Here is a 26,278-nt window from a genome sequence, read left to right as displayed (position 1 = left end):
ATAACAGATTCACGGGGGTGAATTACAGACTGGAATCTAATCGAGGGGTTCGGGGTGGTTTGTATACAGACTAACAGATACCCGGGAGTGAGTTACAGACTGGAATCTAATCGAGGGGTTCGGGGTGGTTTATATATAGAAAACAGATACACGGGGGTGAGTTACAGACTGGAATCTAATCGAGGGGTTCGGGGTATTTTATATATAGAATAACAGATACCCGGGAGTGAGTTACAGACTGGAATCTAATCGAGGGGTTCGGGGTGGTTTATATATAGAATAACAGACACCCGGGAGTGAGTTACAGACTGGAATCTAATCGAGGGGTTCGGGGTGGTTTATATATAGAATAACAGATACCCGGGAGTGAGTTACAGACTGGAATCTAATCGAGGGGTTCGGGGTGGTTTATATATAGAATAACAGATACCCGGGAGTGAGTTACAGACTGGAATCTAATCGAGGGGTTCGGGGTAGTTTATATATAGAATAACAGACACCCGGGAGTGAGTTACAGACTGGAATCTAATCGAGGGGTTCGGGGTGGTTTATATATAGAATAACAGATACCCGGGAGTGAGTTACAGACTGGAATCTAATCGAGGGGTTCGGGGTGGTTTATATATAGAATAACAGATACCCGGGAGTGAGTTACAGACTGGAATCTAATCGAGGGGTTCAGGGTGGTTTATATATAGAATAACAGATACCCGGGAGTGAGTTACAGACTGGAATCTAATCGAGGGGTTCAGGGTGATTTATATATAGAATAACAGATACCCGGGAGTGAGTTACAGACTGGAATCTAATCGAGGGGTTCGGGGTGGTTTATATATAGAATAACAGATACCCGGGAGTGAGTTACAGACTGGAATCTAATCGAGGGGTTCAGGGTGGTTTATATATAGAATAACAGATACCCGGGAGTGAGTTACAGACTGGAATCTAATCGAGGGGTTCGGGGTGGTTTATATATAGAATAACAGATACCCGGCAGTGAGTTACAGACTGGAATCTAATCGAGGGGTTCGGGGTGGTTTATATATAGAATAACAGATACCCGGGAGTGAGTTACAGACTGGAATCTAATCGAGGGGTTCGGGGGGGTTTATATACAGAATAACAGATACCCGGGAGTGAGTTACAGACTGGAATCTAATCGAGGGGTTCGGGGTGATTTATATATAGAATAACAGATACCCGGGAGTGAGTTACAGACTGGAATCTAATCGAGGGGTTCGGGGTGATTTATATATAGAATAACAGATACCTGGGAGTGAGTTCCAGACTGGAATCTAATCGAGGGGTTCGGGGTGGTATATAACAGGTACCCGGGAGTGAGTTACAGACTGGAATCTAATCGAGGGGTTCGGGGTGGTTTATATATAGAATAACAGGTACCCGGGAGTGAGTTACAGACTGGAATCTAATCGAGGGGTTCGGGCTGGTTTATATATAGAATGATGTGGAGTTGCCGGCGTTGGACTGGGAGGAGCACAGTAAGAAGTCTTACAACACCTGGTTAAAGTCCCAACTGGTTTGTTTCGAATCACTAGCTTTCGGAGCGCTGCTCCTTCCTCAGGTGAGTGAAGAGGTGGGTTCGACAAACATACGTACAGACAAATTCAAAGATGCAAGACGATACTTTGAATGTGAGTCTTTACAGGTCCCTTCGTTAAGCGTTCTCCAAGGCAGCCTTCTGTACGCGCGACAGCGCAGAATCACCTCGCAGAAATCCCCCCACCACCCGTCTGGCCCGGGCTTGCGAAATCCCACCCAACTGCCCTGCCTTGAGGCAATTCGCACCTCTTTAACCTGGGGTTGCCCCTCTCTCCAGTCGCTCCGTCTGGACCTGTAAAGACTTAATTACCTGCAAAGACTAACATTCAAAATATCGTCTTGCCCCCTTTGACTTTGTCCTCTTATGTGTTTGTGGACCCCATCTCTTCATTCACCTGAGGAAGGGGCTGCGCTCCGGAAGCTCGAGATTCGAAACAGACCTGTCGGACTTTAACCTGGCGTTACTAAGACTACTTACTGCGTTCTAAGGATTTTTGGCTCCCGTCTGTCACGTTTTACGGAGGCCCCTTTGTTGACATCCGGTCTGCCTGCCCCCCCCCCCCCCCTCCCGGGAATCGGGGTGGGTGGGTGGGGAGGGGGGGGGAATCTCTCGGCCGTTTTGGCTCCGTCTGGTGTCTTCCCGTTTTCCGTCTTCCCGCCCCGCAGGCCATGGACGTGCTGGAGGAGTTCCTGGACGACTGCGACCGCAAGGCACAGCAGGACAAGAACAAGTTGGTCCTGGTGCAAAGGTCGTTCAGCACCGAGATCATCGCCAAGGTACGGGCTGCGGGGGGGGGGGGTGGGGGGTGGTGTGTCGGGAGGTGTCGACCTCTTCATTTCCATCTGAACCGCAAGCCGTTTCTGATGTCGACCGAATGGCCCGACAACCGGACCACGTGGTGACGCAATAAACTGGACCTAATAACTGAGGTGACCTCGATTTAACGTCGGGGTGACCGGCACTGTGTGGGTAGATAAGGCCTTTTAATCTGTGTCCACGTGGAAGTCGCCGGGTGCGATTCGGCTGGACTCCCCCTTCAGGTAGCGATTGCGGGTCCTTGGACTCGGTCGATAGGCTGCAGTTGGTCGCACAGAGGCCGGTCCCGAAACAGGCCGATCCCTCGTTCGCTGGGCTTCGTATCCTTCGCTTCCGCGGCCTCTCGGGCGGTACTGTCTCAGGATCCAATGGATCGATAGTATCTTGACCACCCTCATCGATTCTGGCCAATGGGGGGGCGGGGGGGGGGGGGTGCGGGGTACCTCGGTGGCTGGGCAGGTCCCAGCTGTCATTGTCCCAGGCACAGGAACATGCCCTTCGGCCCTCCCAGCCTGCGCCGATCCAGATCCTTTATCTAAACCCGGCGCCTATTTTCCCAAGGATCTACTTCCCTCTGTTCCCCGCCCGTTCATATATCTGCCTAGACGCATCTTGAATGAGGCTATCGTGCCCGCCTCTACCACCTCCGCTGGCCAAGCGTTCCAGGCACCCTCTGCGTCAAAAACTTTCCCCGCACATCTCCCTTAAACTTTCCCCCTCTCACCTTGAAATCGGGACCCCCTCGCAATTGGCACCCCCCGCTCTTGGAAAAAGCTTGTTGCTATCCCCCCCCCCCCCCCTGTCCATACCGCACATAATTCTGTAGACCTCAATCAGGTCCCCCCCCTCAACCTCCGACTTTCCAACGGAAACAATCCTAATCTACTCAACCTCTCTTCGTAGCTAGCGCCCTCCAGACCAGGCAACGTCCTGGTGAACCTCCTCTGCACCCTCTCGAAAGCGTCCACATCCTTCTGGTGATGTGGCGACCAGAACTGCACGCGGTATTCCAAATGTGGCCTAACCAAAGTCCGGTACAACTGTAACATGACCTGCCGACTCTTGTACTCAATACCCCGTCCGATGAAGGCAAGCATGCTGTATGCCTTCTTGACCACTCTGTCGACCTGCGTTGCCACCTTCAGGGTAACAATGGACCTGAACTCCCAGATCTCTCTGTGCATCAATTTTCCCCAAGACTCTTCCAGTGACCGTATAGTCCGCTCTTGAATTGGATCTTCCAAAATGCATCACCTCCCATTTTCCTGGATTGAACTCCATCCGCCACTTCTCTGCCCAACTCTCCAATCTATCTCTATTTCGCTGTAGGGGGTCAGGTCTGGCGTCTTGTCTGTGCCTCACGTTGACCACAAGTGGCCATTTTAGTTGACGACAGAGGATCTGTTGGGGGGAGGGGTGGGTGGAGAAGGCAGTAAATTTGATGACCTCCCTCTCACCGATAACCCGTCCCCATCTTCCCTCGCTCCCGGTTTTCCCCGCAGGTAGAGAAGGTGCAAATGCTCAACGAAGATATCGGGAAGCTCCTGGCCCGGGCGGAAGTCTTGGGCTCCAACGGCATTCTCGACCAATCGCAGCGGGTCCTCGAGGAGGTGGACAGACTGACGCAACTCAAGAAGGAGTCCGAGGTTGGTGGCGTCTTCGATCCCTGTCTCAATCCCCAAACTGCCCCGCTCTCTCCCCACAGCCCTGTCTCAATCCCCAAACTAATCGCACTGTCCCGCTCTCTCCCCATAGCCCTGTAGCAATCCCCAAACTAATCCCACTGCCCCGCTCTCTCCCCATAGCCCTGTGTCAATCCCCAAACTAACCCCACTGTCCCGCTCTCTCCCCATAGCCCTGTATCAATCCCCAAACTAATCCCACTGCCCCACTCTCTCCCCATAGCCCTGTATCAATCCCCAAACTAATCCCACTGCCCCACTCTCCCCATAGCCCTGTATCAATCCCCAAACTAATCCCACTGCCCCACTCTCTCCCCATAGCCCTGTATCAATCCCCAAACTAAACCCACTGCCCCGCTCTCTCCCCATTGCCCTGTATCAATCCCCAAACTAATCCCACTGCCCCGCTCTCTCCCCATAGCCCTGTGTCAATCCCCAAACTAATCCCACTGCACCGCTCTCTCCTCATAGCCCTGTATCAATCCCAAACTAATCCCACAGTCCCGCTCTCTCCCCATAGCCATGTATCAATCCCCAAACTAATCCCACTGCCCCGCTCTCTCCCCATAGCCCTGTATCAATCCCCAAACTAATCCCACTGCCCCACTCTCTCCCCATAGCCCTGTATCAATCCCCAAACTAAACCCACTGTCCCGCTCTGTCCTCATAGCCCTGTATCAATCTCCGAACTAAACTCTCTGCCACACTCTCTCCCCATAGCCCTGTATCAATCCCCAAACTAATCCCACTGCCCCGCTCTCTCCCCATAGCCCTGTATCAATCCCCAAACTAATCCCACTGCTCCGCTCTCTCCCCATAGCCCTGTATCAATCCCCAAACTAATCCCACTGTCCCGCTCTCTCCCCATAGCCCTGTATCAATCCCCAAACTAATCCCACTGTCCCACTCTCTCCTCATAGCCCTGTATCAATCCCCAAACTAATCCCACTGCCCCGCTCTCTCCCCATAGCCCTGCATCAATCCCCAAACTAATCCCGCTGCCTCACTCTCTCCCCATAGCCCTGTACCAATCCCCAAACTAATCCCACTGCCCCGCTCTCTCCCCATAACCCTGCATCAATCCCCAAACTAATCCCACTGCCTCACTCTCTCCCCATATCCCTGTATCAATCCCCAAACTAATCCCACTGCCCCACTCTCTCCCCATAGCCCTGTATCAATCCCCAAACTAATCCCACTGCCTCACTCTCTCCCCATAGCCCTGTACCAATCCCCAAACTAATCCCACTGCCCCGTTCTCTCCCCATAGCCCTGTATCAATCCCCAAACTAATCCCACTGCCCCACTCTCTCCCCATAGCCCTGTATCAATCCCCAAACTAATCCCACTGTCCCGCTCTGTCCCCATAGCCCTGTATCAATCCCCAAACTAATCCCACTGCCCCGCTCTGTCCCCATAGCCCTGTGTCAATCCCCAAACTAATCCCACTGCCCCGCTCTCTCCCCATAGCCCTGTATCAATACCCAAACTAATCCCACTGCCCCGCTCTCTCCCCATAGCCCTGTATCAATCCCCAAACTAATCCCACTGTCCCGCTCTCTCCCCATAGCCCTGTATCAATCCCCAAACTAATCCCACTGTCCCACTCTCTCCTCATAGCCCTGTATCAATCCTCAAACTAATGCCACTGACCCGCTCTCTCCCCATAGCCCTGTATCAATCCCCAAACAAATCCCACTGCCCCACTCTCTCCCCATAGCCCTGTATCAATCCCCAAACTAATCCCACTGCCTCACTCTCTCCCCATAGCCCTGTACCAATCCCCAAACTAATCCCACTGCCCCACTCTCTCCTCATAGCCCTGTATCAATCCCCAAACTAATCCCACTGCCCCACTCTCTCCCCATAGCCCTGTATCAATCCCCAAACTAATCCCACTGTCCCGATCTCTCCCCATAGCCCTGTATCAATCCCCAAACTAATCCCACTGACCCGCTCTCTCCCCATAGCCCTGTATCAATCCCCAAACTAATCCCACTGCCCTGCTCTCTCCGCATAACCCTGTGTCAATCCCCAAACTAATCCCACTGCCCCGCTCTCTGCCCGTAGCCCTGTATCAATCCCAAACTAATCCCACCGCCCCGCTCTCTCTCCATAGCCCTGTATCAAACCCCAAACTAATCCCACTGCCCCGCTCTCTCCCCATAGCCCTGTATCAATCCCCAAACTAATCCCACTGCCCCGCTCTCTCCCCGTAGCCCTGTATCAATCCCAAACTAATCCCACTGCCCCGCTCTCCCCATAGCCCCGTATCAAACCCAAACTAATCCCACTGCCCCGCTCTCTCCCCATAGCCCTGTATCAATCCCCAAACTAATCCCACAGCCCCACTCTCTCTCCATAGCCCTGTATCAATCCCCAAACTAATCCCACTGTCCCGCTCTCTCCCCATAGCCCTGTATCAATCCCCAAACTAATCCCACTGCCCCGCTCTCTCCCCATAGCCCTGTGTCAATCCCCAAAACTAATCCCACTGCCCCACTCTCTCCCAATAGCCCTGTATCAATCCCCAAACTGCCCCGCTCTCTCCCCACAGCCCTGTCTCAATCCCCAAACTAATCCCACTGCCCCACTCTCTCCCCATAGCCCTGTCTCAATCCCCAAACTGCCCCGCTCTCTCCCATAGCCCTGTATCAATACCCAAACTAATCCCACTGTCCCGCTCTCTCCCCATAGCCCTGTATCAATCCCCAAACTAATCCCACTGACCCGCTCTCTCCCCATAGCCCTGTATCAATCCCAAATTAATCCCACTGCCCCGCTCTCTCCCCATAGACCTGTATCAATCCCCAAACTAATCCCACTGTCCCGCTCTCTCCTCATAGCCCTGTGTCAATCCCCAAACTAATCCCACTGTCCCACTCTCTCCCCACAGCCCTGTATCAATCCCCAAACTAATCCCACTGCCCCACTCTCTCCCCATAGCCCTGTATCAATCCCCAAACTAAACCCACTGCCCCGCTCTCTCCCCATTGCCCTGTATCAATCCCCAAACTAATCCCACTGCCCCGCTCTCTCCCCATAGCCCTGTGTCAATCCCCGAACTAATCCCACTGCACCGCTCTCTCCTCATAGCCCTGTATCAATCCCAAACTAATCCCACTGTCCCGCTATCTCCCCATAGCCCTGTATCAATCCCCAAACTAATCCCACTGCCCCGCTCTCTCCCCATAGCCCTGTATCAATCCCCAAACTAATCCCACTAGCGCGCTCTCGCCCCACAGCCCTGTATCAATCCCAAACTAATCCCACTGTCCCGCTCTCTCCCCATAGCCCTGTATCAATCCCCAAAGTAAACCCACTGCCCCACTCTCTCCCCATAGCCCTGTATCAATCCCCAAACTAATCCCACTGACCCGCTCTCTCCCCATAGCCCTGTATCAATCCCCAAACTAATCCCACTGCCCTGCTCTCTCCGCATAACCCTGTGTCAATCCCCAAACTAATCCCACTGCCCCGCTCTCTGCCCGTAGCCCTGTATCAATCCCAAACTAATCCCACCGCCCCGCTCTCTCTCCATAGCCCTGTATCAAACCCCAAACTAATCCCACTGCCCCGCTCTCTCCCCATAGCCCTGTATCAATCCCCAAACTAATCCCACTGCCCCGCTCTCTCCCCGTAGCCCTGTATCAATCCCAAACTAATCCCACTGCCCCGCTCTCCCCATAGCCCTGTATCAAACCCAAACTAATCCCACTGCCCCGCTCTCTCCCCATAGCCCTGTATCAATCCCCAAACTAATCCCACAGCCCCACTCTCTCTCCATAGCCCTGTATCAATCCCCAAACTAATCCCACTGTCCCGCTCTCTCCCCATAGCCCTGTATCAATCCCCAAACTAATCCCACTGCCCCGCTCTCTCCCCATAGCCCTGTGTCAATCCCCAAAACTAATCCCACTGCCCCACTCTCTCCCATAGCCGTGTCAATCCCCAAACTGCCCCGCTCTCTCCCATAGCCCTGTATCAATACCCAAACTAATCCCACTGTCCCGCTCTCTCCCCATAGCCCTGTATCAATCCCCAAACTGCCCCGCTCTCTCCCATAGCCCTGTCTCAATCCCCAAACTGCCCCGCTCTCTCCCCACAGCCCTGTCTCAATCCCCAAACTAATCCCACTGCCCCACTCTCTCCCCATAGCCCTGTCTCAATCCCCAAACTGCCCCGCTCTCTCCCATAGCCCTGTATCAATACCCAAACTAATCCCACTGTCCCGCTCTCTCCCCATAGCCCTGTATCAATCCCCAAACTAATCCCACTGACCCGCTCTCTCCCCATAGCCCTGTATCAATCCCAAATTAATCCCACTGCCCCGCTCTCTCCCCATAGACCTGTATCAATCCCCAAACTAATCCCACTGTCCCGCTCTCTCCTCATAGCCCTGTGTCAATCCCCAAACTAATCCCACTGTCCCACTCTCTCCCCACAGCCCTGTATCAATCCCCAAACTAATCCCACTGCCCCACTCTCTCCCCATAGCCCTGTATCAATCCCCAAACTAAACCCACTGCCCCGCTCTCTCCCCATAGCCCTGTATCAATCCCCAAACTAATCCCACTGTCCCGCTCTCTCCCCATAGCCCTGTATCAATCCCCAAACTAATCCCACTGTCCCACTCTCTCCTCATAGCCCTGTATCAATCCCCAAACTAATCCCACTGCCCCGCTCTCTCCCCATAGCCCTGCATCAATCCCCAAACTAATCCCGCTGCCTCACTCTCTCCCCATAGCCCAGTACCAATCCCCAAACTAATCCCACTGCCCCGCTCTCTCCCCATAGCCCTGCATCAATCCCCAAACTAATCCCACTGCCTCACTCTCTCCCCATATCCCTGTATCAATCCCCAAACTAATCCCACTGCCCCACTCTCTCCCCATAGCCCTGTATCAATCCCCAAACTAATCCCACTGCCTCACTCTCTCCCCATAGCCCTGTACCAATCCCCAAACTAATCCCACTGCCCCGCTCTCTCCCCATAGCCCTGTATCAATCCCCAAACTAATCCCACTGCCCCACTCTCTCCCCATAGCCCTGTATCAATCCCCAAACTAATCCCACTGTCCCGCTCTGTCCCCATAGCCCTGTATCAATCTCCAAACTAATCCCACTGCCCCGCTCTCTCCCCATAGCCCTGTATCAATCCCCAAACTAATCCCACTGTCCCACTCTCTCCTCATAGCCCTGTATCAATCCTCAAACTAATCCCACTGCCCCGCTCTCTCCCCATAGCCCTGCATCAATCCCCAAACTAATCCCACTGCCCCGCTCTCTCCCCATAGCCCTGTATCAATCCCCAAACTAATCCCACTGCCCCACTCTCTCCCCATAGCCCTGTATCAATCCCCAAACTAATCCCACTGCCTCACTCTCTCCCCATAGCCCTGTACCAATCCCCAAACTAATCCCACTGCCCCGCTCTCTCCTCATAGCCCTGTATCAATCCCCAAACTAATCCCAAGGCCCCACTCTCTCCCCATAGCCCTATATCAATCCCCAAACTAATCCCACTGTCCCGCTCTCTCCCCATAGCCCTGTATCAATCCCCAAACTAATCCCACTGTCCCGCACTCTCCCCATAGCCCTGTATCAATCCCCAAACTAATCCCACTGCCCCGCTCTCTCCCCATAGCCCTGTATCAATCCCCAAACTAATCCCACTGCCCCGCTCTGTCCCCATAGCCCTGTATCAATCCCCAAACTAATCACACTGTCCCGCTCTCTCCCCATAGCCCTGTATCAATCCCCAAACTATTCCCACTGCCCCACTCTTCCCCCATAGCCCTGTCTCAATCCCCAAACTGCCCCGCTCTCTCCCCATAGCCCTGTATCAATCCCCAAACTAATCCCACAGCCCCGCTGTCTCCCCATAACCCTGTATCAATCCCAAACTAATCCCACTGCCCCACTCTCTCTCCATAGCCCTGTATCAATCCACAAACTAATCCCACTGCCCCGCTCTCCCCATAGCCCTGCATCAATCCCCAAACTAATCCCACTGCCCCGCTCTCTCCCTATAGCCCTGTAACAATCCCGAAACTAATCCCACTGCCCCACTCTCTCCCCGTAGCCCTGTATCAATCCCCAAACTAATCCCACTGCCCCGCTATCGCCCCATATCCCTGTATCAATCCCCAAACTAATCCCACTGCCCCACAGCACTGTATCAATCCCCAAACTAATCCCACTCTCCCGCTCTCTCCCCATAGCCCTGTATCAATCCCCAAACTAATCCCACTGTCCCGCTCTCTCCCCATAGCCCTGTATCAATCCCCAAACTAATCCCACTGCCCCGCTCTCTCCCCAGAGCCCTGTATCAATCCCCAAACTAATCCCACTGCCCCACAGCACTGTATCAATCCCCAAACTAATCCCACTGTCCCGCTCTCTCCCCATTGCCCTGTATCAATCCCCCAACTAATCCCACTGCCCCGCACTCTCCCCATAGCCCTGTATCAATCCCCAAACTAATCCCACTGCCCCACTCTCTCCCCGTAGCCCTGTATCAATCCCCAAACTAATCCCACTGCCCCACTCTCTCCCCATAGCCCTGTATCAATCCCCAAACTAATCCCACTGCCCCGCTCTCGCCCCATATCCCTGTATCAATCCCCAAACTAATCCCACTGCCCCGCGCGATCCTCATAGCACTGGATTAATCCCCAAACTAAACCCACTGCCCCACTCTCCCCATAGCCCTGTATCAATCCCCAAACTAATCCCACTGCCTCACTCTTTCCCCTTAGCCCTGTATCAATCCCCAAACTAATCCCACTGCCCCGCTCTCTCCCCATAGCCCTGTATCAATCCCCAAACTAATCCCACTGCCCCGCGCTCTCCCCATAGCACTGTATCAATCCCCAAACTAATCCCACTGCCCCGCTCTCTCCCCATAGCCCTGTATCAATCCCCAAACTAATCCCACTGTCCCGCTCTCTCCCCATAGCCCTGTATCAATCCCCAAACTAATCCCACTGCCCCGCTCTCTCCCCATAGCCCTGTATCAATCCCCAAACTAATCCCACTGCCCCGCGCTCTCCCCATAGCACTGTATCAATCCCCAAACTAATCCCACTGCCCCTCTCTCTCCCCATAGCCCTGTATCAATCCCCAAACTAATCCCACTGTCCCGCTCTCTCCCCATAGCCCTGTATCAATCCCCAAACTAATCCCACTGCCCCGCTCTCTCCCCATAGCCCTGTATCAATCCCCAAACTAATCCCACTGCCCCGCTCTCCCCATAGCCCTGTATCAATCCCCAAACTAATCCCACTGTCCCGCACTCTCCCCATAGCCCTGTATCAATCCCCAAACTAATCCCACTGCCCCGCTCTCTCCCCATAGCCCTGTATCAATCCCCAAACTAATCCCACTGCCCCGCTCTGACCCCATAGCCCTGTATCAATCCCCAAACTAATCACACTGTCCCGCTCTCTCCCCATAGCCCTGTATCAATCCCCAAACTAATCCCACTGCCCCGCTTTCCCCATAGCCCTGTATCAATCCCCAAACTAATCCCACTGCCCCACTCTCTCCCCATAGTCCTGTATCAATCCCCAAAGTAATCTCACTGCCCCGCTCTGTCCCCATAGCCCTGTATCAATCCCCAAACTAATCACACTGTCCCGCTCTCTCCCCATAGCCCTGTATCAATCCCCAAACTAATCCCACTGCCCCGCTCTCTCCCCATAGCCCTGTATCAATCCCCAAATTAATCCCACTGCCCCGCTCTCTCCCCATAGCCCTGTATCAATCCCCAAACTAATACCACTGCCCCACTCTCTCCCCATAGCCTTCTATCAATCCCCAAACTAATCTCACTGCCCCACTCTCTCCCCATAGCCCTGTGTCAATCCCCAAACTAATCCCACTGTCCCGCTCTCCCCATAGCCTTCTATCAATCCCCAAACTAATCCCACTGCCACACTCTCTCCCCATATCCCTGTGTCAATCCCCAAACTAATCCCACTGCCCCACTCTCTCCCCATTGCCCTGTAACAAACCCCAAACTAATCCCACTGCCTCGCTCTCTCCCCATAGCCGTGTCAATCCCCAAACTAATCCCACTGTCCCGCTCTCTCCCCATAGCCCTGTATCAATCCCCAAACTAATCCCACTGCCCCACAGCACTGTATCAATCCCCAAACTAATCCCACTGTCCCGCTCTCTCCCCATAGCCCTGTATCAATCCCCCAACTAATCCCACTGCCCCGCTCTCTCCCCATAGCCCTGTATCAATCCCCAAACTAATCCCACTGCCCCACTCTCTCCCCGTAGCCCTGTATCAATCCCCAAACTAATCCCACTGCCCCGCTCTCGCACCATAGCCCTGTATCAATCCCCAAACTAATCCCACTGCCCCGCGCTCTACCCATAGCACTGTATCAATCCCCAAACTAATCCCACTGCCCCACTCTCTCCCATTGCCCTGTATCAATCCCCAAACTGCCCCGCTCTCTCCCCATAGCCCTGTATCAATCCCAAACTGATCCCACTGCCCCGCTCTCTCCCCATAGCCCTGTATCAATCCCCAAAGTAATCCCACTGCCACGCCCTCTCCCCATAGCCCTGTATCAATCCCCAAACTAATCCCACTGCCCCACTCTCTCCCATTGCCCTGTATCAATCCCCAAACTGCCCCGCTCTCTCCCCATAGCCCTCTATCAATCCCCAAACTAATCCCACTGCCACGCTTTCTCCCCATAGCCCTGTATCAATCCACAAACTAATCCCACTGTCCCACTCTCTCCCCATAGACCTGTATCAATCCCAAAACTAATCCCACTGCCCCGCTCTCTCCCCATAGCCCTGTATCAATCCCCAAACTAATCCCACTGCCCCGCTCTCTCCCCATAGCCCTGTATCAATCCCCAAACTAATCCAACTGCCCCGCTCTCTCCCCATAGCCCTGCATCAATGCCCAAACTAATCCCACTGCCCCGCTCTCTCCCCAGAGACCTGAATCAATCCCCAAACATATCCCACTGCCCCACAGCACTGTATCAATCCCCAAACTAATCCCACTGTCCCGCTCTCTCCCCATTGCCCTGTATCAATCCCCCAACTAATCCCACTGCCCCGCTCTCTCCCCATAGCCCTGTATCAATCCCCAAACTAATCCCACTGCCCCACTCTCTCCCCGTAGCCCTGTATCAATCCCCAAACTAATCCCACTGCCCCGCTCTCTCCCCATAGCCCTGTATCAATCCCCAAACTAATCCCACTGCCCCGCTCTCGCCCCATATCCCTGTATCAATCCCCAAACTAATCCCACTGCCCCGCGCGATCCTCATAGCACTGTATTAATCCCCAAACTAAACCCACTGCCCCACTCTCCCCATAGCCCTGTATCAATCCCCAAACTAATCCCACTGCCTCACTCTCTCCCCGTAGCCCTGTATCAATCCCCAAACTAATCCCACTGCCCCGCTCTCTCCCCATAGCCCTGTATCAATCCCCAAACTAATCCCACTGCCCCGCGCTCTCCCCATAGCACTGTATCAATCCCCAAACAAATCCCACTGCCCCGCTCTCTCCCCATAGCCGTGTCAATCCCCAAACTAATCCCACTGTCCCGCTCTCTCTCCCCACAGCCCTGTATCAATCCCCAAACTAATCCCACTGCCCCACTCTCCCCCATAGCCCTGTCTCAATCCCCAAACAGCCCCGCTCTCTCCCCATAGCCCTGTATCAATCCCCAAACTAATCCCACAGCCCCGCTGTCTCCCCATAGCCCTGTATCAATCCCAAACTAATCCCGCTGCCCCGCTCTCTCCCCATAGCCCTGTATCAATCCCCAAACTAATCCCACTGCCCCGCTCTCTCCCCATAGCCCTGTATCAATCCCCAAACTAATCCCACTGCCCCGCTCTCTCCCCATAGCCCTGTATCAATCCACAAACTAATCCCACTGTCCCACTCTCTCCCCATAGACCTGTATCAATCTCAAAACTAATCCCACTGCCCCGCTCTCTCCCCATAGCCCTGTATCAATCCCCAAATTAATCCCACTGCCCCGCTCTCTCCCCATAGCCCTGTATCAATCCCCAAACTAATCCAACTGCCCCGCTCTCTCCCCATAGCCCTGCATCAATCCCCAAACTAATCCCACTGCCCCGCTCTCTCCCCATAGGCCTGTATCAATCCCCAAACTAATCCCACTGCCCCGCTCTCTCCCCATAGCCCTGTATCAATCCCCAAACTAATCCCACTGCCCCGCTCTCTCCCCATAGCCCTGTATCAATCCCCAAACTAATCCCACTGCCCCGCTCTCTCCCCATAGCACTGTATCAATCCCCAAACTAATCCCACTGCCCCGCTCTCTCCCCAGCGCCCTGTATCAATCCCCAAACTAATCCCACTGCCCCATAGCACTGTATCAATCTCCAAACTAATCCCACTGTCCCGCTCTCTCCCCATAGCCCTGTATCAATCCCCCAACTAATCCCACTGCCCCGCTCTCTCCCCATAGCCCTGTATCAATCCCCAAACTAATCCCACTGCCTCACTCTCTCCCCGTAGCCCTGTATCAATCCCCAAACTAATCCCACTGCCCCGCTCTCTCCCCATAGCCCTGTATCAATCCCCAAACTAATCCCACTGCCCCGCACACTCCCCATAGCACTGTATCAATCCCCAAACTAATCCCACTGCCCCACTCTCTCTCCATAGCCCTGTATCAAACCCCAAACTAATCCCACTGCCCCGCTCTCTCCCCATAGCCCTGTATCAATCCCCAAACTAATCCCACTGCCCCGCTCTCTCCCCGTAGCCCTGTATCAATCCCAAACTAATCCCACTGCCCCGCTCTCCCCATAGCCCCGTATCAAACCCAAACTAATCCCACTGCCCCGCTCTCTCCCCATAGCCCTGTATCAATCCCCAAACTAATCCCACAGCCCCACTCTCTCTCCATAGCCCTGTATCAATCCCCAAACTAATCCCACTGTCCCGCTCTCTCCCCATAGCCCTGTATCAATCCCCAAACTAATCCCACTGCCCCGCTCTCTCCCCATAGCCCTGTGTCAATCCCCAAAACTAATCCCACTGCCCCACTCTCTCCCAATAGCCCTGTATCAATCCCCAAACTGCCCCGCTCTCTCCCCACAGCCCTGTCTCAATCCCCAAACTAATCCCACTGCCCCACTCTCTCCCCATAGCCCTGTCTCAATCCCCAAACTGCCCCGCTCTCTCCCATAGCCCTGTATCAATACCCAAACTAATCCCACTGTCCCGCTCTCTCCCCATAGCCCTGTATCAATCCCCAAACTAATCCCACTGACCCGCTCTCTCCCCATAGCCCTGTATCAATCCCAAATTAATCCCACTGCCCCGCTCTCTCCCCATAGACCTGTATCAATCCCCAAACTAATCCCACTGTCCCGCTCTCTCCTCATAGCCCTGTGTCAATCCCCAAACTAATCCCACTGTCCCACTCTCTCCCCACAGCCCTGTATCAATCCCCAAACTAATCCCACTGCCCCACTCTCTCCCCATAGCCCTGTATCAATCCCCAAACTAAACCCACTGCCCCGCTCTCTCCCCATTGCCCTGTATCAATCCCCAAACTAATCCCACTGCCCCGCTCTCTCCCCATAGCCCTGTGTCAATCCCCGAACTAATCCCACTGCACCGCTCTCTCCTCATAGCCCTGTATCAATCCCAAACTAATCCCACTGTCCCGCTATCTCCCCATAGCCCTGTATCAATCCCCAAACTAATCCCACTGCCCCGCTCTCTCCCCATAGCCCTGTATCAATCCCCAAACTAATCCCACTAGCGCGCTCTCGCCCCACAGCCCTGTATCAATCCCAAACTAATCCCACTGTCCCGCTCTCTCCCCATAGCCCTGTATCAATCCCCAAAGTAAACCCACTGCCCCACTCTCTCCCCATAGCCCTGTATCAATCCCCAAACTAATCCCACTGACCCGCTCTCTCCCCATAGCCCTGTATCAATCCCCAAACTAATCCCACTGCCCTGCTCTCTCCGCATAACCCTGTGTCAATCCCCAAACTAATCCCACTGCCCCGCTCTCTGCCCGTAGCCCTGTATCAATCCCAAACTAATCCCACCGCCCCGCTCTCTCTCCATAGCCCTGTATCAAACCCCAAACTAATCCCACTGCCCCGCTCTCTCCCCATAGCCCTGTATCAATCCCCAAACTAATCCCACTGCCCCGCTCTCTCCCCGTAGCCCTGTATCAATCCCAAACTAATCCCACTGCCCCGCTCTCCCCATAGCCCTGTATCAAACCCAAACTAATCCCACTGCCCCGCTCTCTCCCCATAGCCCTGTATCAATCCCCAAACTAATCCCACAGCCCCACTCTCTCTCCATAGCCCTGTATCAATCCCCAAACTAATCCCACTGTCCCGCTCTCTCCCCATAGCCCTGTATCAATCCCCAAACTAATCCCACTGCCCCGCTCTCTCCCCATAGCCCTGTGTCAATCCCCAAACTAATCCCACTGCCCCACTCTCTCCCATAGCCGTGTCAATCCCCAAACTGCCCCGCTCTCTCCCATAGCCCTGTATCAATACCCAAACTAATCCCACTGTCCCGCTCTCTCCCCATAGCCCTGTATCAATCCCCAAACTAATCCCACTGCCCCACTCTCTCCCATTGCCCTGTATCAATCCCCAAACTGCCCCGCTCTCTCCCCATAGCCCTCTATCAATCCCCAAACTAATCCCACTGCCACGCTTTCTCCCCATAGCCCTGTATCAATCCACAAACTAATCCCACTGTCCCACTCTCTCCCCATAGACCTGTATCAATCCCAAAACTAATCCCACTGCCCCGCTCTCTCCCCATAGCCCTGTATCAATCCCCAAACTAATCCCACTGCCCCGCTCTCTCCCCATAGCCCTGTATCAATCCCCAAACTAATCCCACTGCCCCGCTCTCTCCCCATAGCCCTGTATCAATCCCCAAACTAATCCCACTGCCCCGCTCTCTCCCCATAGCCCTGTATCAATCCCCAAACTAATCCCACTGCCCCGCTCTCTCCCCATAGCCCTGTATCAATCCCCAAACTAATCCAACTGCCCCGCTCTCTCCCCATAGCCCTGCATCAATGCCCAAACTAATCCCACTGCCCCGCTCTCTCCCCAGAGACCTGAATCAATCCCCAAACATATCCCACTGCCCCACAGCACTGTATCAATCCCCAAACTAATCCCACTGTCCCGCTCTCTCCCCATTGCCCTGTATCAATCCCCCAACTAATCCCACTGCCCCGCTCTCTCCCCATAGCCCTGTATCAATCCCCAAACTAATCCCACTGCCCCACTCTCTCCCCGTAGCCCTGTATCAATCCCCAAACTAATCCCACTGCCCCGCTCTCTCCCCATAGCCCTGTATCAATCCCCAAACTAATCCCACTGCCCCGCTCTCGCCCCATATCCCTGTATCAATCCCCAAACTAATCCCACTGCCCCGCGCGATCCTCATAGCACTGTATTAATCCCCAAACTAAACCCACTGCCCCACTCTCCCCATAGCCCTGTATCAATCCCCAAACTAATCCCACTGCCTCACTCTCTCCCCGTAGCCCTGTATCAATCCCCAAACTAATCCCACTGCCCCGCTCTCTCCCCATAGCCCTGTATCAATCCCCAAACTAATCCCACTGCCCCGCGCTCTCCCCATAGCACTGTATCAATCCCCAAACAAATCCCACTGCCCCGCTCTCTCCCCATAGCCGTGTCAATCCCCAAACTAATCCCACTGTCCCGCTCTCTCTCCCCACAGCCCTGTATCAATCCCCAAACTAATCCCACTGCCCCACTCTCCCCCATAGCCCTGTCTCAATCCCCAAACAGCCCCGCTCTCTCCCCATAGCCCTGTATCAATCCCCAAACTAATCCCACAGCCCCGCTGTCTCCCCATAGCCCTGTATCAATCCCAAACTAATCCCGCTGCCCCGCTCTCTCCCCATAGCCCTGTATCAATCCCCAAACTAATCCCACTGCCCCGCTCTCTCCCCATTGCCCTGTATCAATCCCCAAACTAATCCCACTGCCCCGCTCTCTCCCCATAGCCCTGTATCAATCCACAAACTAATCCCACTGTCCCACTCTCTCCCCATAGACCTGTATCAATCTCAAAACTAATCCCACTGCCCCGCTCTCTCCCCATAGCCCTGTATCAATCCCCAAATTAATCCCACTGCCCCGCTCTCTCCCCATAGCCCTGTATCAATCCCCAAACTAATCCAACTGCCCCGCTCTCTCCCCATAGCCCTGCATCAATCCCCAAACTAATCCCACTGCCCCGCTCTCTCCCCATAGGCCTGTATCAATCCCCAAACTAATCCCACTGCCCCGCTCTCTCCCCATAGCCCTGTATCAATCCCCAAACTAATCCCACTGCCCCGCTCTCTCCCCATAGCCCTGTATCAATCCCCAAACTAATCCCACTGCCCCGCTCTCTCCCCATAGCACTGTATCAATCCCCAAACTAATCCCACTGCCCCGCTCTCTCCCCAGCGCCCTGTATCAATCCCCAAACTAATCCCACTGCCCCATAGCACTGTATCAATCTCCAAACTAATCCCACTGTCCCGCTCTCTCCCCATAGCCCTGTATCAATCCCCCAACTAATCCCACTGCCCCGCTCTCTCCCCATAGCCCTGTATCAATCCCCAAACTAATCCCACTGCCTCACTCTCTCCCCGTAGCCCTGTATCAATCCCCAAACTAATCCCACTGCCCCGCTCTCTCCCCATAGCCCTGTATCAATCCCCAAACTAATCCCACTGCCCCGCACACTCCCCATAGCACTGTATCAATCCCCAAACTAATCCCACTGCCCCACTCTCTCTCCATAGCCCTGTATCAAACCCCAAACTAATCCCACTGCCCCGCTCTCTCCCCATAGCCCTGTATCAATCCCCAAACTAATCCCACTGCCCCGCTCTCTCCCCGTAGCCCTGTATCAATCCCAAACTAATCCCACTGCCCCGCTCTCCCCATAGCCCCGTATCAAACCCAAACTAATCCCACTGCCCCGCTCTCTCCCCATAGCCCTGTATCAATCCCCAAACTAATCCCACAGCCCCACTCTCTCTCCATAGCCCTGTATCAATCCCCAAACTAATCCCACTGTCCCGCTCTCTCCCCATAGCCCTGTATCAATCCCCAAACTAATCCCACTGCCCCGCTCTCTCCCCATAGCCCTGTGTCAATCCCCAAAACTAATCCCACTGCCCCACTCTCTCCCAATAGCCCTGTATCAATCCCCAAACTGCCCCGCTCTCTCCCCACAGCCCTGTCTCAATCCCCAAACTAATCCCACTGCCCCACTCTCTCCCCATAGCCCTGTCTCAATCCCCAAACTGCCCCGCTCTCTCCCATAGCCCTGTATCAATACCCAAACTAATCCCACTGTCCCGCTCTCTCCCCATAGCCCTGTATCAATCCCCAAACTAATCCCACTGACCCGCTCTCTCCCCATAGCCCTGTATCAATCCCAAATTAATCCCACTGCCCCGCTCTCTCCCCATAGACCTGTATCAATCCCCAAACTAATCCCACTGTCCCGCTCTCTCCTCATAGCCCTGTGTCAATCCCCAAACTAATCCCACTGTCCCACTCTCTCCCCACAGCCCTGTATCAATCCCCAAACTAATCCCACTGCCCCACTCTCTCCCCATAGCCCTGTATCAATCCCCAAACTAAACCCACTGCCCCGCTCTCTCCCCATTGCCCTGTATCAATCCCCAAACTAATCCCACTGCCCCGCTCTCTCCCCATAGCCGTGTCAATCCCCAAACTAATCCCACTGTCCCGCTCTCTCTCCCCACAGCCCTGTATCAATCCCCAAACTAATCCCACTGCCCCACTCTCCCCCATAGCCCTGTCTCAATCCCCAAACAGCCCCGCTCTCTCCCCATAGCCCTGTATCAATCCCCAAACTAATCCCACAGCCCCGCTGTCTCCCCATAGCCCTGTATCAATCCCCAAACTAATCCCACTGCCCCGCTCTCTCCCCATAGCCCTGTATCAATCCACAAACTAATCCCACTGTCCCACTCTCTCCCCATAGACCTGTATCAATCTCAAAACTAATCCCACTGCCCCGCTCTCTCCCCATAGCCCTGTATCAATCCCCAAATTAATCCCACTGCCCCGCTCTCTCCCCATAGCCCTGTATCAATCCCCAAACTAATCCAACTGCCCCGCTCTCTCCCCATAGCCCTGCATCAATCCCCAAACTAATCCCACTGCCCCGCTCTCTCCCCATAGGCCTGTATCAATCCCCAAACTAATCCCACTGCCCCGCTCTCTCCCCATAGCCCTGTATCAATCCCCAAACTAATCCCACTGCCCCGCTCTCTCCCCATAGCCCTGTATCAATCCCCAAACTAATCCCACTGCCCCGCTCTCTCCCCATAGCACTGTATCAATCCCCAAACTAATCCCACTGCCCCGCTCTCTCCCCAGCGCCCTGTATCAATCCCCAAACTAATCCCACTGCCCCATAGCACTGTATCAATCTCCAAACTAATCCCACTGTCCCGCTCTCTCCCCATAGCCCTGTATCAATCCCCCAACTAATCCCACTGCCCCGCTCTCTCCCCATAGCCCTGTATCAATCCCCAAACTAATCCCACTGCCTCACTCTCTCCCCGTAGCCCTGTATCAATCCCCAAACTAATCCCACTGCCCCGCTCTCTCCCCATAGCCCTGTATCAATCCCCAAACTAATCCCACTGCCCCGCACACTCCCCATAGCACTGTATCAATCCCCAAACTAATCCCACTGCCCCACTCTCTCTCCATAGCCCTGTATCAAACCCCAAACTAATCCCACTGCCCCGCTCTCTCCCCATAGCCCTGTATCAATCCCCAAACTAATCCCACTGCCCCGCTCTCTCCCCGTAGCCCTGTATCAATCCCAAACTAATCCCACTGCCCCGCTCTCCCCATAGCCCCGTATCAAACCCAAACTAATCCCACTGCCCCGCTCTCTCCCCATAGCCCTGTATCAATCCCCAAACTAATCCCACAGCCCCACTCTCTCTCCATAGCCCTGTATCAATCCCCAAACTAATCCCACTGTCCCGCTCTCTCCCCATAGCCCTGTATCAATCCCCAAACTAATCCCACTGCCCCGCTCTCTCCCCATAGCCCTGTGTCAATCCCCAAAACTAATCCCACTGCCCCACTCTCTCCCAATAGCCCTGTATCAATCCCCAAACTGCCCCGCTCTCTCCCCACAGCCCTGTCTCAATCCCCAAACTAATCCCACTGCCCCACTCTCTCCCCATAGCCCTGTCTCAATCCCCAAACTGCCCCGCTCTCTCCCATAGCCCTGTATCAATACCCAAACTAATCCCACTGTCCCGCTCTCTCCCCATAGCCCTGTATCAATCCCCAAACTAATCCCACTGACCCGCTCTCTCCCCATAGCCCTGTATCAATCCCAAATTAATCCCACTGCCCCGCTCTCTCCCCATAGACCTGTATCAATCCCCAAACTAATCCCACTGTCCCGCTCTCTCCTCATAGCCCTGTGTCAATCCCCAAACTAATCCCACTGTCCCACTCTCTCCCCACAGCCCTCTATCAATCCCCAAACTAATCCCACTGCCCCACTCTCTCCCCATAGCCCTGTATCAATCCCCAAACTAAACCCACTGCCCCGCTCTCTCCCCATTGCCCTGTATCAATCCCCAAACTAATCCCACTGCCCCGCTCTCTCCCCATAGCCGTGTCAATCCCCAAACTAATCCCACTGTCCCGCTCTCTCTCCCCACAGCCCTGTATCAATCCCCAAACTAATCCCACTGCCCCACTCTCCCCCATAGCCCTGTCTCAATCCCCAAACAGCCCCGCTCTCTCCCCATAGCCCTGTATCAATCCCCAAACTAATCCCACAGCCCCGCTGTCTCCCCATAGCCCTGTATCAATCCCAAACTAATCCCGCTGCCCCGCTCTCTCCCCATAGCCCTGTATCAATCCCCAAACTAATCCCACTGCCCCGCTCTCTCCCCATAGCCCTGTATCAATCCCCAAACTAATCCCACTGCCCCGCTCTCTCCCCATAGCCCTGTATCAATCCACAAACTAATCCCACTGTCCCACTCTCTCCCCATAGACCTGTATCAATCTCAAAACTAATCCCACTGCCCCGCTCTCTCCCCATAGCCCTGTATCAATCCCCAAATTAATCCCACTGCCCCGCTCTCTCCCCATAGCCCTGTATCAATCCCCAAACTAATCCAACTGCCCCGCTCTCTCCCCATAGCCCTGCATCAATCCCCAAACTAATCCCACTGCCCCGCTCTCTCCCCATAGGCCTGTATCAATCCCCAAACTAATCCCACTGCCCCGCTCTCTCCCCATAGCCCTGTATCAATCCCCAAACTAATCCCACTGCCCTGCTCTCTCCCCATAGCCCTGTATCAATCCCCAAACTAATCCCACTGCCCCGCTCTCTCCCCATAGCACTGTATCAATCCCCAAACTAATCCCACTGCCCCGCTCTCTCCCCAGCGCCCTGTATCAATCCCCAAACTAATCCCACTGCCCCATAGCACTGTATCAATCTCCAAACTAATCCCACTGTCCCGCTCTCTCCCCATAGCCCTGTATCAATCCCCCAACTAATCCCACTGCCCCGCTCTCTCCCCATAGCCCCGTATCAAACCCAAACTAATCCCACTGCCCCGCTCTCTCCCCATAGCCCTGTATCAATCCCCAAACTAATCCCACAGCCCCACTCTCTCTCCATAGCCCTGTATCAATCCCCAAACTAATCCCACTGTCCCGCTCTCTCCCCATAGCCCTGTATCAATCCCCAAACTAATCCCACTGCCCCGCTCTCTCCCCATAGCCCTGTGTCAATCCCCAAAACTAATCCCACTGCCCCACTCTCTCCCAATAGCCCTGTATCAATCCCCAAACTGCCCCGCTCTCTCCCCACAGCCCTGTCTCAATCCCCAAACTAATCCCACTGCCCCACTCTCTCCCCATAGCCCTGTCTCAATCCCCAAACTGCCCCGCTCTCTCCCATAGCCCTGTATCAATACCCAAACTAATCCCACTGTCCCGCTCTCTCCCCATAGCCCTGTATCAATCCCCAAACTAATCCCACTGACCCGCTCTCTCCCCATAGCCCTGTATCAATCCCAAATTAATCCCACTGCCCCGCTCTCTCCCCATAGACCTGTATCAATCCCCAAACTAATCCCACTGTCCCGCTCTCTCCTCATAGCCCTGTGTCAATCCCCAAACTAATCCCACTGTCCCACTCTCTCCCCACAGCCCTGTATCAATCCCCAAACTAATCCCACTGCCCCACTCTCTCCCCATAGCCCTGTATCAATCCCCAAACTAAACCCACTGCCCCGCTCTCTCCCCATTGCCCTGTATCAATCCCCAAACTAATCCCACTGCCCCGCTCTCTCCCCATAGCCCTGTGTCAATCCCCGAACTAATCCCACTGCACCGCTCTCTCCTCATAGCCCTGTATCAATCCCAAACTAATCCCACTGTCCCGCTATCTCCCCATAGCCCTGTATCAATCCCCAAACTAATCCCACTGCCCCGCTCTCTCCCCATAGCCCTGTATCAATCCCCAAACTAATCCCACTAGCGCGCTCTCGCCCCACAGCCCTGTATCAATCCCAAACTAATCCCACTGTCCCGCTCTCTCCCCATAGCCCTGTATCAATCCCCAAAGTAAACCCACTGCCCCACTCTCTCCCCATAGCCCTGTATCAATCCCCAAACTAATCCCACTGACCCGCTCTCTCCCCATAGCCCTGTATCAATCCCCAAACTAATCCCACTGCCCTGCTCTCTCCGCATAACCCTGTGTCAATCCCCAAACTAATCCCACTGCCCCGCTCTCTGCCCGTAGCCCTGTATCAATCCCAAACTAATCCCACCGCCCCGCTCTCTCTCCATAGCCCTGTATCAAACCCCAAACTAATCCCACTGCCCCGCTCTCTCCCCATAGCCCTGTATCAATCCCCAAACTAATCCCACTGCCCCGCTCTCTCCCCGTAGCCCTGTATCAATCCCAAACTAATCCCACTGCCCCGCTCTCCCCATAGCCCTGTATCAAACCCAAACTAATCCCACTGCCCCGCTCTCTCCCCATAGCCCTGTATCAATCCCCAAACTAATCCCACAGCCCCACTCTCTCTCCATAGCCCTGTATCAATCCCCAAACTAATCCCACTGTCCCGCTCTCTCCCCATAGCCCTGTATCAATCCCCAAACTAATCCCACTGCCCCGCTCTCTCCCCATAGCCCTGTGTCAATCCCCAAACTAATCCCACTGCCCCACTCTCTCCCATAGCCGTGTCAATCCCCAAACTGCCCCGCTCTCTCCCATAGCCCTGTATCAATACCCAAACTAATCCCACTGTCCCGCTCTCTCCCCATAGCCCTGTATCAATCCCCAAACTAATCCCACTGCCCCACTCTCTCCCATTGCCCTGTATCAATCCCCAAACTGCCCCGCTCTCTCCCCATAGCCCTCTATCAATCCCCAAACTAATCCCACTGCCACGCTTTCTCCCCATAGCCCTGTATCAATCCACAAACTAATCCCACTGTCCCACTCTCTCCCCATAGACCTGTATCAATCCCAAAACTAATCCCACTGCCCCGCTCTCTCCCCATAGCCCTGTATCAATCCCCAAACTAATCCCACTGCCCCGCTCTCTCCCCATAGCCCTGTATCAATCCCCAAACTAATCCAACTGCCCCGCTCTCTCCCCATAGCCCTGCATCAATGCCCAAACTAATCCCACTGCCCCGCTCTCTCCCCAGAGACCTGAATCAATCCCCAAACATATCCCACTGCCCCACAGCACTGTATCAATCCCCAAACTAATCCCACTGTCCCGCTCTCTCCCCATTGCCCTGTATCAATCCCCCAACTAATCCCACTGCCCCGCTCTCTCCCCATAGCCCTGTATCAATCCCCAAACTAATCCCACTGCCCCACTCTCTCCCCGTAGCCCTGTATCAATCCCCAAACTAATCCCACTGCCCCGCTCTCTCCCCATAGCCCTGTATCAATCCCCAAACTAATCCCACTGCCCCGCTCTCGCCCCATATCCCTGTATCAATCCCCAAACTAATCCCACTGCCCCGCGCGATCCTCATAGCACTGTATTAATCCCCAAACTAAACCCACTGCCCCACTCTCCCCATAGCCCTGTATCAATCCCCAAACTAATCCCACTGCCTCACTCTCTCCCCGTAGCCCTGTATCAATCCCCAAACTAATCCCACTGCCCCGCTCTCTCCCCATAGCCCTGTATCAATCCCCAAACTAATCCCACTGCCCCGCGCTCTCCCCATAGCACTGTATCAATCCCCAAACAAATCCCACTGCCCCGCTCTCTCCCCATAGCCGTGTCAATCCCCAAACTAATCCCACTGTCCCGCTCTCTCTCCCCACAGCCCTGTATCAATCCCCAAACTAATCCCACTGCCCCACTCTCCCCCATAGCCCTGTCTCAATCCCCAAACAGCCCCGCTCTCTCCCCATAGCCCTGTATCAATCCCCAAACTAATCCCACAGCCCCGCTGTCTCCCCATAGCCCTGTATCAATCCCAAACTAATCCCGCTGCCCCGCTCTCTCCCCATAGCCCTGTATCAATCCCCAAACTAATCCCACTGCCCCGCTCTCTCCCCATTGCCCTGTATCAATCCCCAAACTAATCCCACTGCCCCGCTCTCTCCCCATAGCCCTGTATCAATCCACAAACTAATCCCACTGTCCCACTCTCTCCCCATAGACCTGTATCAATCTCAAAACTAATCCCACTGCCCCGCTCTCTCCCCATAGCCCTGTATCAATCCCCAAATTAATCCCACTGCCCCGCTCTCTCCCCATAGCCCTGTATCAATCCCCAAACTAATCCAACTGCCCCGCTCTCTCCCCATAGCCCTGCATCAATCCCCAAACTAATCCCACTGCCCCGCTCTCTCCCCATAGGCCTGTATCAATCCCCAAACTAATCCCACTGCCCCGCTCTCTCCCCATAGCCCTGTATCAATCCCCAAACTAATCCCACTGCCCCGCTCTCTCCCCATAGCCCTGTATCAATCCCCAAACTAATCCCACTGCCCCGCTCTCTCCCCATAGCACTGTATCAATCCCCAAACTAATCCCACTGCCCCGCTCTCTCCCCAGCGCCCTGTATCAATCCCCAAACTAATCCCACTGCCC

The 26,278-nt window shown here is 54.4% G+C and overlaps 1 protein-coding gene across 1 annotated transcript in view; it reads left to right on the top strand.

The window, feature by feature from the left end:
* The window catches only part of LOC140399686 (putative RNA-binding protein Luc7-like 1), a 55,221-nt gene that overhangs the window by 5,655 nt on the left and 23,288 nt on the right, over positions 1-26,278 (top strand). Inside the window, exons 3-4 of the mRNA XM_072489229.1 lie at positions 2,227-2,337; positions 3,880-4,023. Of these exons, the coding sequence (XP_072345330.1) occupies positions 2,227-2,337; positions 3,880-4,023 (255 nt within the window). The remainder of the gene's footprint in view (positions 1-2,226; positions 2,338-3,879; positions 4,024-26,278) is intronic.

This window comes from Scyliorhinus torazame, chromosome 23, assembly GCF_047496885.1.
Source record: "Scyliorhinus torazame isolate Kashiwa2021f chromosome 23, sScyTor2.1, whole genome shotgun sequence".
Classification (NCBI taxonomy): domain Eukaryota; kingdom Metazoa; phylum Chordata; class Chondrichthyes; order Carcharhiniformes; family Scyliorhinidae; genus Scyliorhinus; species Scyliorhinus torazame.
This window is presented reverse-complemented; position numbering and strand designations above follow the sequence as displayed.